Source organism: Desmodus rotundus, unplaced genomic scaffold, assembly GCF_022682495.2.
Source record: "Desmodus rotundus isolate HL8 unplaced genomic scaffold, HLdesRot8A.1 manual_scaffold_246, whole genome shotgun sequence".
Classification (NCBI taxonomy): domain Eukaryota; kingdom Metazoa; phylum Chordata; class Mammalia; order Chiroptera; family Phyllostomidae; genus Desmodus; species Desmodus rotundus.
The window spans coordinates 19,633-33,447 of NW_026527309.1; the positions used below are offsets into that span (position 1 = coordinate 19,633).

Consider the following 13,815-nt stretch of genomic DNA (forward strand, 5'->3'; position numbering starts at 1 on the left):
AACCTTTTGTTTTGTAGGATGATACCCAACCCACTGAGCCAAGCCAGTCAGGGCGGCACCTAATACATGATTATTTTTTAATGTTTTTTCTTTATAATATCAAAATGCATTGATAATGTACACATATATGGGAGAGTGCAGAAAAAATTTAATTAGAAGTTCAATTATGTTCAGGTACCCTGCAAAGTAATTTACTTATTCCACCACATGATATTCTAATAGCCTTGTAAGGTACTGTACATATGATTATTCCCATTAAAAAAAAGATGATAAAATAGACTCATAAAATTCTCACATATTTTTCCATAAGTAATTATACAACTAGTTGAAATATCATACCAGATCCATCTAATTCCAAAGTTTGTGCCTCCGGCTATACATAAAGGACAAATGTATTAGTATGCTTTAGGTGTCCAGTAATATAAATCCCAGCTCATATTTGTTAAACAATAAAGAAGACTTTATGGATAACAACTGAAAAACCGGGCAATAAAGTGGACATCAGACAAAGATTAGTTGTGGCTTCTCTGTGGTTTCTCTGCAGTTATCTCCCTTTTCTCCTCTATACAATCAGCTTCCGACCTCAGGCTGCTCTTCTCATGGGTGAGAGATGATTGCCAAAAGTATTGGGGGCTACATTCTTGCTTTTTCACATTCAAGGAGAGAAAGCATCACTTCTCATAGGTCTACTGATGGACCGACAGTCTGAACTTGGCTCTGGTCTGTCCACCTTGAACCGGTTATTCTGATAATGTGGGTGCCTGGGTAGACTAACACAGACGTGAATTATTGTTCATCCCTAAACAATGACAGGATGTGACTCAGTGCTAGTTAATCCCACCTAAATTGCATGACTGCTATTGAGAGAGGATTGCTTCCACAAGGGAAACACCTAGAATGGGTAGGAAGGAGGAAGAAAGGGAAAGGATTCTGAGTAGTTAGCCAAAAAACATTCACTACCATATTATATAAAGAATTTATACTCTCTATGAGCTTACAATGAAAGAGATAAACAGAATTTTTACTTTGATGTGTCAATTCTACTTCTAGAACTTTATCCCATAGAAACACAAAGCCGTACAAAGATATAGATACCTATTGTACCATAGTTTTTAATAGGAAAAGATTGGCAATAGGTTAAATTGTTGTATCTCAATACAATGGACCACTGTGTAGCCATTGAAAAGAATGAGGTAGATCTGAAGGTATTGGCATAAAAAGACATTCACAAAATAATTTTATATGAAAAAAATGCATGTTGTAGGAAAATCCGTGTAGTGAGATTCTATTTTTGCACATATATATTTGTATATGCATAGGAAAAAGCCTGGAGAGATATACAACAAACTATTAATAGTGGTTACCTCTGGAGAGGGAAAATGAGGAGGGGAAGTCTTTGCTTTATACAAAACTTTTTATTAGTGTTTGAACTTTTTTTACCAAAATCATGAATTTGTTTTAAAAAATTAATTAGAAAATATTATATAAAACGTTCAATAATGACAAAGAATGTGAGTAATGTGTCTATGTGAGTAATGAGTCTAATTGGTTGTATGATAGTATTAAAAGAAAAATCTTCCAGTTCATGCTTCCCTTCACCCAGGTGTTCATTAGTAGCTCGAAGAAAACAGTTAACATATTAGGCTGAGACTGCTACCCTTAGGCCTGCTTGAAAGATTGGCTGCTTTCTGGGAATTTGAATAATAAACAGCTCCCTACACTGATATAGACTTTCTCTAAATGATAAGAGTGTCTGATTGTACCTAAACCGTTGGTGCAAACAGTGTGGTTTATATCAGGTACCTGCATATTCCTTCTAGTGGTCTGGAATTTTGGTGTGTCTTAGGCAGAGGGTGCCAACATAATCAGCCCCAACAAAAACCCAAGCACTGAGTTTCCGATGAGTGTCCCTGGGAAACAACATTTCTCATGTGTTGTCAGAACCGAGTGCTGGAGGAATTAAGCGTGTCCTGTGTGAATCCAGTGAGAGAAGACTCTCGGAAGCTGGTGCCTCATTTCCTCCAGGTTTTGCCCCGTGTGCCTTTTCCCTGTGCTGATTTTGCTTTGTATCCTTTCGCTGTAATAAATCATAGCAGTGACTATTGACTATCTTCTGAATCCTGTGAGTCCTCCTAGTAAATCAAACCTGGAGCTGATCTTGAGGACCTCAAACTCTTGGGCAGTTTAAGAGATATGTAAATAACAGTGCCTTCTCTCATAAATCTGTATTCTTCTTGTTCATCAAAGATCAGACATGGATGTGGTACATATAAATGACAATATAAGATAATGATTGACTAAAGGTTAAGTTGAATGCTATGGAGCATAAATTCTGAAGGAGGTCAGATGAGATTGAGATAAATATAAGTAGGTATCTTTGGAGTAGTATTGAACAAAGAATAAGTATTTAAGCAAAGCTGGGAATGGGCAGGGTGGATATAACATACACTGAAACACCAATGAAGACATTATATGGAGAAACTCAATTATTCTTACCAGAATTTAGGAATTGAACTTATTGGATAAGATGAGGAGGAGGGTCTCAAGGATAAAGAAAACTTTCTGAAACCACCGCGGCTGGTAGAAACCGCCCTTGAAAGCAAACAACTCCTATGTGTGCCAACATTCACCCTGTACTAACAGTTCCCACTACTCTGCTTTTCACGCGCACTCGAGTCAACACACCCTGCCCATCCTAATATAGAAATGCAATGCTATATCATATACCCAACTATTTTGTTTAAAGTGGTAACTGAATACACCCTTGGATAATCATCTTAGGGCATTCATTTCTAATTTTGTATCAGCTGACTCTGCTTATGCTTCCACAGAATCATAGCTTTAAAATCAAGTTGAACAGGTTAAGCAACAATTTTTACTCTTACACCTACTGCTATTTCAAAACCATGAACTCATCCACACTTTCACTAGTAACAAGTCATCTATAACTAGAGACTCTCAAACTGGTGTCTTTGTTTTGGTTTGTTTTAAAATTTTGGGTCAATATCAATTAAGCAATAGATTCACATAAAATTCAGAATTTTGGTTTCTCTTGGAATGTTTAAAAAATCTGGCACTAGTAGACCACACATTCCTGAAAGGCAAAAATCAGCTGGAGCTGGGTAACAGCTACCCATCCTATAAAGGGGTGCTACTCTTCAGTTTCTTGGTCTCCATCATTCACATCATACACAGATTTTTTAATTTCACACCCACACTTGGAACTAATATGCTATATGTCTGACCACTGTTGCTAGCTTCTATTTGAGTTTTTTGGCCACTGCAACAGACTATAAGTTTGATCTTATTCCCTATTATAATCTTGGTACCTTACTCATTGCCAGTCCATGCTTAATACCTATTTGTTGAACAAGTGAATCAATAATAAGTACCACAATGTGGACTCAATACAGGGAAATGGTTAATTGCCCACAATTATGTTTTTGCTTATTAACACAGATAATAGGATAATAATCACCTAATTGTTACTTTACTCCTCCCATCCCTTGCCTTCAGCTATGCCTTTTTAAAATTTTTTTTAAATTTATTTTTAGAGTGAGGGGAAGGAAGAGAGAAAGAGAGGAAGGGAAACATCCATCATTTGCCTCTCACACGTCCACAACTTGGGACCTGGACTGCAACCCAGGCCTGTGCCCTGACTGGGAATGGAACCATCAACCTTTTGGTTCACAGGCTGACAGTCAATCCACTGAGCCACACCAGACAGGGCCAACTATGTCGTTTTAATTTGTTTCCCTTTCAAGTTTTCTGCCTTTTTCAGAATCGGTCACTTCCTCTGTTGGTTCTGGGTGTGTCATTTTATTTTACTCTTCTTTTTAATTTAAAGGAGGACTTTAATACCTGTCATTAGTCCCTACTTCAAATAATCCAACGTCTTTCAAGCTGGAGAGTAGAGCTAAAATATCCAGGGGGGAAAAAAAACTACTTGGTGGTAGTCACTTTGTAAATAGATTAATGGGCTAAAGTGATAAAGTGACTGAATGTCCTGGATTAGTTGGCACAGTACTCAGCTCCTCCTTTTTGTTCTGGTGAAACTGGCCCAGATTCCATTCAAGATTAAGTGTTCTCCAAGTCTTCACCATCTGAAAACTGGGAGGCTGTCAAATGGTGGGTTAAATGGCTGAGAAGGTTAGGATCTTCAGACCAAACAGATTATAAGGCCAGGGTAACATCCTTGGGACAAATTTAGGAAGAGATTAATTCAGAAAATGGATGTGACTGGGAAGTAATTTCAAGAAGCAGAAAATGTGTTGAGGTTACTAAAAATTGAGATCCCAGTAGAGTCTGAATTCTGGAATGGATAGTAGGTGTAAGAGACAAAAACAAATGAAATTTATTGAGCCCTCTTATGTTACAGGTATTATGCTGGAGGTTTTAGATGTATTCTTTCATGTTGTAATTTAATTCTTATTCCACCCATTTTCCAAAGGTGTTAACTAGTTAAAGAACTTGTTTTATTTCACACAACTAATAAGTGACAGGACTAGGATACCAACTCAAGTCTTTCTGACTCTTAATCTATGTTGTTACCACACCCCGCCTCCCCCAAATGGGCAAGGTACAGAAAAGCACAGTCAATATTAAGCACAACTGGATATCAGAGTTAGCAAGTGGGAAGCCAGAAGCCAGAAACTCAACACATGGATGACCAGGAATGAAAGATAACCCCTTCTCCAAGGGCTAAACACATATTTCATAATTAATAAAATATAAACAGACTACATAAAAATGTTTTTCTCTGGAAGCCTAGATTTTTCTTTTAAGACCCTGAAGTATGTGTCATTAACTAATATGTGACGTTGGGCAAGTAACAGACTGTTAGAGTTTCAAATTCTCTATTTTAAAAAATGAAGATAATCTTAACTCAAATAGTGATGATTAAATAACACAGTAAAAGTTAAACGGCTTAGCTCAGAATGTGGTTCAATGTTAGTTAGTGGTAGTAGTCACCATCATCACTGTTCTCTCCATAAACTTAAGTATGTTAATTTACCTCATGATTAAAATATGGTTTTTATAATTCAGCAAAATGGTTGGGCAATGATTTCCCAAATGAGCCATCCATCCTAAGCTCCAATCTGAATTTGAGGTAAAAAGAAATTTGATACATAATCACTGTGGCGGATTACTTGCAAAGATGCCACAATAATTCTGTATGTAAAAAGGGATACCCACGCACACACACACATCCCTTTACAATGTGACTTTGCCACTCCTCCATCAACATATAGAATTTATTTTCCCATCTCTTACATTGTAGGTGGCCTTGTGACTTACTCTGACCAAAAAAAAAAAAAGCAACAGAAATAACATTGTGCAACGATGGAGTTTAGGTTTCAAGAGGCCTTGCAGCCTCCACTCATACTGTTGTAGATGCCAGATCCAATGTAAAGAACTCTGGAATACCCTGCTGAAGATATATGCACCAGCCAGCAGCCACCACCAGCATCTGCACATGTGAGTGAGGATAGCTAGCCCACTCAGCCCCAGTCCAGCCATCAGATGACTGCACCCCCATGAATGTCCCGAGGCAATGCCAGCAGAAGAACTACCCAGGTTAATCCAGCCCAAATTGCTGACTCATAAAATTGTGAGTAAATAAATGGCTGTTTTCTTAAGTCAGTGAGTTTGGTCTATTACACAGCAACATATTTCTACAATAATTACCATGTTTGAATTATTTTTCAAATTATTAATCTTTATTAAATGAGTACCATATTCAAGGTTCAGGCTAGGTGCAGAAAATAAGCCACTTCCTTGAAGTAAGTTTATCATTTATATAAGGAGGTAATAAAGTATTTAAATAACTATTATACAAGGCAATATATGAGAAGAGCCATAGAATAACACAACCATATTCTCATAAGAATTTAAAAAAATAGTATCATTTCTGCCCTGGCTGGTGTGGCTCAGTGGACTGAGTGCCAGACTGAGAACCAAAAGGTGGCTTGTTTGATTCCCAGTCAGGGCACATTCCTGGGTTGTGGGCCAGGTTCCCAGTTGTGGCCATGGGAGAGGCAAATGATGGATGTCTCTCTCCTTCTCTTTCTCCCTCCCTTCCCCTCTCTCTAATGTAAATAAATAAAATCCTTTAAAAAAAAGGATCATTTCTGCTGGAGGTGATAAGGGAAGGATCAATCAAGAAAACATTATACTTAAGCCCTACAGGATTTTTGACAGTGAAGGTAGCAGGAGAAGCAAGGGAAACAAAAATGACCTGAGGATACTTATGGTCCTGGGAAACGGTGAAGAATGCTCAGAAATTTACCAGTAGTTCATTTTAGTTGAATTATACTATGAATTTAGTTGAATTATATACCATATATATGTGTGTGTGTATATGTATGTGTGTGTATGTATATATACATATATATACATATATACATACACACACATACATATACACACAGCTGTGGGAGAGCCATTCTTCATTGAACAAATATCAAGCAGCAACTTCATTCCAGGCACTACCACCTACTATGTTTTTAAAAATTTTTTACTTACCAACTGATTTTTAATTAATTTATTGATTGATTAATTTGAGAAAGAGAGGGAAACACTGATTTTGTTGTTGTATGTGCCCTGACTGGGGATGGAACCCGCAGTCTTGGCATATGGGGACAACGCTCTAACCAATTGAGCTCCTGGCCAGGGCTACTACTGTTTTTATGTAAGAGATGTAGAAGCTAAAACAGATGTGGAAGCTGAGTTACTAGTCCAAGATCACAGGAAGTGGTGGGGCAGGGATTTGAATGCAACCAGTCTAACTCCAAAACCACTCTATTATTGGACCATCTCTTGGCCAAGTTAAAAAGTTACGGTAGTCCCTGGCTGGTGTGGCTGAGATTGAGTGCTGGCTTGCAAACTAAAGGATCGCTGGTTCTATTCCCAGTCAGGGCACATGCCTGGGTTACAGGCCAGGACCCTAGCAGGGGGCGCGTGAAAGGAAACCACACATTGATGTTTCTCTCCTTTCTCCATTCCCCTCTCAAAAAATAAACAAAATCTTATAGTAGTTACTTAAGATGAAAGAAAAAACTGGCACCAAACTAAAATAAAATGTGGTAAATTCATATAATGGAATATAGTAGTGAAAATAAAAGTGCTATAGCTATACAAATCAACAAGAAAGGCCCTGGCCAGTAGGTTGGAGCATTGTTCCATAAACCAAAAGTTTCCAGGATCGATTCCCAGTTAGGGCACATGCCTAGGTTGGGGGTTCAACCCCAGTTGAGGCGCATACAGGAGGCAATCGATGTTTGTTTCTCTCATCAATGTTTCTCTTTCTCCCTTCTGCTCTCAAAAAAAAAAAAAAAAAAAAAAAAAGGAAAAAATGTCCTTAATTGAGGATAAAAAAAAAAATCAACAAACAGGAATCTCGAACACTTAAATATTGAGCAGAAAAAGTTAATTAAGAAGAACACAGGCAGTATGATTACACTGGTGTCTAAACCAGGCAAAACGATGCAGTATATTGTTCAGAGGTAACTACACACATATATGCAAAACCAAAATGAAAGGCAAAGGGATGAGTACAAAATTCAGGATAGTGGCTTTCTGTAGAAGAGAAAGTCTGAAATTAGGGAGAGCCTCAGAGTGCTTCAAGAAGCTGGTTACATTAGTTTGCCATAAACTGGATGTTGTTTGTTTTATTTTTTCTTTGAATTATACATACAAGTTATATACTTCTTGTTTACATGATATATGTATAATAAATTTCACACAACAGCAAAAAGTACTATGGAGCTCAAAAGAGGGAAGTCAGCAGTTGAAATGAATCAATATGTTAAAGAGGGCATTTCAGCATGAGGAACTGGAATAAGCACAGACAGGAACGAAGAGGGAGAGAGAAGTAGGAAGGAAACAGGGAGCAAGTCATGTCTCCAGTAGCCTATACTTGCAGAGTAGTGGAGAAACAGAAGTTAAGAGAAATAGGCTGAATAGTTAGTTTATTAGATAGTTTACATTATAAAGTGACCGGACTAGGTACCTGGCATCTCTGGGGATCTCACTGAAGTGAACCATAGGCCTGCTCTTTTAACATTCAGTTCATACTACCTTCTATCCCAGTGTTTCCATCCAAGATTCCAGTTCCTAGGAGGGTACGATTGACCTACTATTTCCATCTCTGTGATCTCAGAGGTGGGGTTCTGTGCTGGCAGCAGAGGTGAATAGGCAGATCCCCAAAGGAAGGGACATAGAGTAGATCAAGGGTTGGGGGGCGGGTTTCCAGTGTGGAAATCCACACTGGATTTCCAAGGAATTCCACAAGGAATCCAGTGTGGATTCCTCAGTAAACTATGGGACGATTAGTGTAAACCTTAAAAATTCCCTTACTCAAATAAATTAATTCTTCATCTAAACATAGTAATTCAGTTGAACCTCTGGAATCATTGACTTCATCGCATTGAGCTAATATTTTCGTTTTGGCGACCTTAAAATTTGTATGTCTCTACTACTGCTTCTTAGATAATTCCTAGATTGGTACCCATTGCTTCTGAGATGGAACGCAGAGTAATTATTCTATGCGAAAGACGGGCAGAAAATACTGAAATAAATACTCATAAGAAAACGACGACACTACGAGATAGACACCCTGCAAACAAGCCTACCGACCCCAAACTGCAGCTCAGTATTTCGCTGAACTGATGAACAGTATTCCCCGCTAAGGGGTTCCCAGAGGTTCCCAGGGGCAGTGCACGACGTATGGCCGAACTGCACTTTGGGAATTGTAGTTTCTCGGGAAAGGACCGGAGGGCGGACTCCGCACACGCGCACTAGGAGCTCAAGTCAACAAAGACGGCGGCGTGCGCGCGCGCCGGAGAAAGACACGGAAAGGCGTGCGCGCGCGGCCACCGCTCAGAGATACTAGACACAGCTAAGAGGACCGAGAGAGGGAGGGGCAGGAGCCACCGACCTCAGCTTGGAGAGAAGGGGTAGTGCTTCTGCCAGCGCTAAGAGAAAGGGGCGGGGCCGCGGAGCAGTGCGTCGAGGTGCAGAGCTCCTGGGACCGGCCGGAACGCGGGGGTCTGTGGCCCTCGCCGTCCCAGTGGCCGCTGCCGTCACTTGGTCGCCGTCGGTCTGCGGGAGGCGGGTTATGGCGGCGGCGGCAGTGGGAGCTGTGAATGAATTCTCCAGGTGGACGCGGGAAGAAGAAAGGCTCCGGCGGCCGCAGCAGCCCGGTGCCTCCCAGGCCCCCGCCCCCCTGCCTGGCCCCCGCCCGTCCCGCCCCCAGGCCAGCCCCTCCGCCGGAGTCGCCGCATAAGCGGAACCTATACTACTTCTCCTACCCGCTGTTCGCAGGCTTCGCGCTGCTACGTTTAGTCGCCTTCCACCTGGGGCTCCTCTTCGTGTGGCTCTGCCAGCGCTTCTCCCGCGCCCTCATGGCCGCCAAGAGGAGCTCCCCAGCCGCGCCGGCCTCGGCCTCACCTCCGGCGCCAGTGCCGGGCGGAGAGGCCGAGCGCGTCCGAGCTTTCCACAAACAGGCCTTCGAGTACATCTCCATTGCCCTGCGCATCGATGAGGACGAGAAAGGTAACTGGAGGGCTCGGGGGAAGGGGCGGCGGCGCGGGGGAGAAAGCAGTGGGGTCGCCGGGGGAGGGCAACACCTGCGCCCCTTTCGTGCCGGAGCCGGCGGTGCACCCCTGGAAACTGATCCTCCCCGCGAGATTGCTTCCCTGCAGTCAGACCTTCATCCTCTGCGTTTCTCAGTTAAAACCTCTCCCTTTTCAGGGCTCCCTAGTTGTCGACTTTGTTTCACACACCAGCCTTCCCTTACTCTTCTGATACCAGACGTGCTGGTGACAGTGACAGTTGTCCTAGAGTGACCACACGGATCCTTTCTGTAAACAGTGTGTGGCTTCCTCTGAGCCAGGTTTTCAAAAAAGGTTTTGATAGCGAAGGAGCTGTGACTTGTTAAAGGCTTCTAATGAAAGCAGGGTACTGTAGTGTCAGAAAAAAAAAAAAAAGAAAAGAACAAACAGTGACTTAATTTTGAAAGGAACAGCTGCTTATGATTATAGGTGAATTCGCATTTTTTAAAGTTTCATGACAGTCCTTTAGCAATATAATAACTCCTAAGTATTTTTCAGTATAGCTCTATCTTAGCCTGAAACTCTTGCCCCTGATTAATTTGATTTTATCTAGATTAGTATTTCAAGGCAGCCTCTAAGTTCCTAAATCGAAATGTTAAATGAATTAATAGGATAATTTTATATGTATCATTTTACAATAAAACTTAAAGATATATGTTTCTGAACAAAGCAAGGATCCTCCACCGTTCAAATTTCTTTTAAGATAATGTACATTGGTCTATGTGCCGGGCACTGTGCCCTTAGCTTTCCTTGTGTTGTGCATTTAATCCCATCAATTACCCTGTGAGGTGAAGGTGCTATGAGTGTCAACATTTTACAGATGAAAACCCTAAGGCTCAGAAGATTAAAGCAGGCCATTCCAAACCTGGGCTAATTGGTAATGAAACTTTTTTTATGGAAGATGATAAGTAAAGTTAAAAGTCTTACAACATTTTGAAAATCCCTCCTTCCATCTTCAAATCCAGTGTGCTGCGATCTTTTCCCTCTACCAAAGAACACTTTCCCTCCACAGCTCAATTAAGTACTCTCTTTCATTGTCCATTTTTTAAGAAAGCAATCTGCACTTAATTTGTAGTCTATCTCTCCACTACCAACCCCAGAAACTGTTTTGTTTTATTTTTTTAATTTTATCAAACTGTTACAGTATTTTTAAAAGATTTTTAATTTATTTCTAGAGAGAGGGGAAGGGAGGGAGAAAGAGAGGGGAGAAACATCAATGTGTGGTTGCCTCTTACGTGGCCTCCACTGGGGACCTGGCCTGCAACCCGGGCCTGTGCCCTGACTGGGAATGGAACCCGTGAGCCTTTGGTTCACAGCCCACGCCCAAGCCACTGAGCTACACCAGCCAGGGCCAGAAACTGTTTTAGATTTAGTTTTGTTGAAACCTATGTCCTTTGTGGGACTCAGGAGTGAGAAGTAGGATATGTTCATGGTTTTGGAACATACAGACAGAGTGAAGGTTAAGAGAGTTCAAAGAAGGACAGACATTCAAGGACAGAATGAAGTATTTTGTTAACTGCTTCATTCTTCACCACCTTTTAGGATCATTCAGAGATCTAGGGGAGGATGAAGGGTTCTATCATTCCTACCTAGAGAAGTAATGTTTTACTGTAGGACCCTATTAATAATAGGGTCCTCTGAAGTTTACTAATCTAGGTCAAAGATGTTTAGATTAGAGGGAATATGTTGAAGGGTAGATTAATTGTTGTGTTTAGGAAGAGACTGCCAGAAAATACAAGGAAATTTTAGTTAACACTGGATGATGGGAGTTTGGAGGTACGATCAGAGGACCGGTCAAGGAAAACCTAGGTATGAAAAACTAAAAAAGACCCTAGGCTCTTAGATTTAAAGAGAAATCTGTTCCATATGAGAGATAAGTGACAGAGGTAGAGTTGAGGCCTTGGGTTTCATGCTGGTGACTTAACTTTGAGTATTTCACATGCCAATTATTATTGTATTTAAGTCATATTAAATAATTTTTTAAGTACTGTATTTTTCAGACTATAAGATGCACCCCCTCCAAATTTGGGAGGAAAATGGGGGTGCGTCTTATAGTCCAAATGTAGCTTACCTAACGCCCTGGCAAAGGGAGGGGTGGTGGAGCAGGGTCATAGGAGGCAGGAACAGGACCACATTTTTTTGCTTCAAAATTATTTTTCCTATTTTCCTCCTCTAAAACCTAGGTGCGTCTTATAGTCTGAAAAATATGGTATACTTTTAGCAATCCATGTACACCATATTTCACCCTCTTTCTGCTGATAATGTTTCTATTCAAAGGTTTTTACTTTATGCTTCGGTTTCTAAAGTGGACATCAGAATACAACTGATGGATCATATGCTAAAATAAATTAGTTAAAACTGAAACAAATTATGTATTCATTTTCCTTTAAATCTGAAGTAAAACTGAGTTTATATTGTCATAGTTCTTTTCTACCTAAGTTTTTCCTGTACATAGTGAAAGTTTTTATATTGGATTGGCCAAAAAGTTCGTTTAGTTTTTTTGTATGATGGCTCTAGTAGTGCTTACTTGTCTTTAACTGCATTTGAAACAATTTTATTGGATTGGATTGTGACAGCTGTCACATCAGCGTGCAGTAAAAAAAACTTAAAAACTTTGGTGAATTTTTGTGCAGCTATTTTTAATATTGAAGATGGAAGAAGATATATAACATTTTCAGTGTATTATGCTTTATTATTTCAAGAAAGGTAAAAAAGCAAAAAAGATTTGTGCAGTGTATGGAGAAGGTGCTGTGACTGGTCAAACGTGCCAAAAGTGGTTTGCGAAGTTAATGGTACTATTGACATTTTGGCCAAATAATCCTTTGCTGCGGGGCTGTTTTATGCACTGGAAGATGGTTAGCAGCAGCCTGGCCTCTACCCACTAGAAGCCAATAGCGGGAGATAGCTGACATACTCAAAATATCCAAGTCAATAAAGTTATTGGTGAAAATGAAAAATGTGTCTTTTATTTTACAGAAAAGATGTTACAAACTCTTTGGCCAACCCAATACTTTAGCCTTAATCCAGTAATAGTAAGAAGAGTTCACATTTGAAGTTTATTTGCCTCTTAGTCAGCCTAGACAATACAAAACTTAATCCCAAGAGAATTTCATTCTCCCTCTTTCCCACTGCATTAAAATATATATGAACAAATAGAAATGAGTTGGATATGCAGTCTTTAAAGGTTTCCTGACTCTCTGGTAAACCATCAAGGGGCTTATGTTGTCATGCAATGCCATTCTCCTTAGCAACCTGACTTATCTTCCAAGTGTACTGAGAGCCACTTTATTTCATCAGGTCAGGTGGGTTATTTCAGACTATAGGGGAGTTAACGGAAACATTTGGCGCCTTGAAATAAACACCAAATTAAATCTTATTTTTATAAAGTCGTATATGAATGTGGTTAATATGGTCACTATGTTTATTTTGAACTCCATTCTTCTGGCATACTCAGTTTTGACCCTGAATTTGTATAAAGGCCTAAGTTTGACACCAAAATCTTTTTTTAAGAATATTTATTTATTTATTTATTTTCAGAGATGAGGGAGGAAGGGAGAAAGACAGGGAGAGAAACATCTATATGTGAGAGAAGCATTGATTGGTAGCCTCTGGCCTGCAATCCAGGCATACGCCTCGACCCGGGAATGGAACCGGCCACCTTTTGCTTTGTGGGACTGTGCCCATAGCACTGGTCGGGGCTGAAAACAAACTTTTAAATGGAGAAGTACAGCAAATTCTGTTCACCTAATACGGAGCTTTATGAGGTCTACACATAAAAGGAAATGTTTATTGGATACCAGTTAATTTGCAGAGCTAACATTTAGCATTCTAAATGTTACTTGAGAAAAACATTTCCTCTTCCATGAGATGTGTTAAGAGAACACTTGTTATGTGATGAATAAATGTGTATATACTTTTATGTATATTATATATCTTTTTTTTCAAGGAATTAAATAGTTTTGTGGATATTTTCTTAAATTGTTGAACATCCTTAGCAAACTGATAGCCTGTGATATCTATTATGTATGTGGAGAAACTAAAATTTAAAGAGTGAACTTAACCATAGCAGAACAGAGTTTAGGTGAACAGACTCATAATTTTATACTTTTTTTTTTTTTTTATACTAAGCAGGTTCTGTTTTTGTAATGCTAAATACTAGGCCCCTTGGATACTTGGGAGAAAAGAAGAGGGTGTAATAGTG

The 13,815-nt window shown here is 39.9% G+C and overlaps 1 protein-coding gene across 2 annotated transcripts in view; it reads left to right on the forward strand.

Annotated features, from left to right (window-relative positions):
* The first annotated feature begins 8,847 nt into the window (after window positions 1–8,847).
* The window catches only part of SPAST (spastin), a 48,216-nt gene continuing 43,248 nt past the window's right edge, over window positions 8,848–13,815 (forward strand). The window contains exon 1 of one of the 2 annotated variants that reach the window (XM_053917774.2): window positions 8,848–9,555. In XM_053917774.2, coding sequence (XP_053773749.1) covers window positions 9,147–9,555 — 409 coding nt within the window. In that variant the 5' untranslated portion in view covers window positions 8,848–9,146. The remainder of the gene's footprint in view (window positions 9,556–13,815) is intronic. The other variant, XM_053917775.2, reaches the window with a different exon arrangement.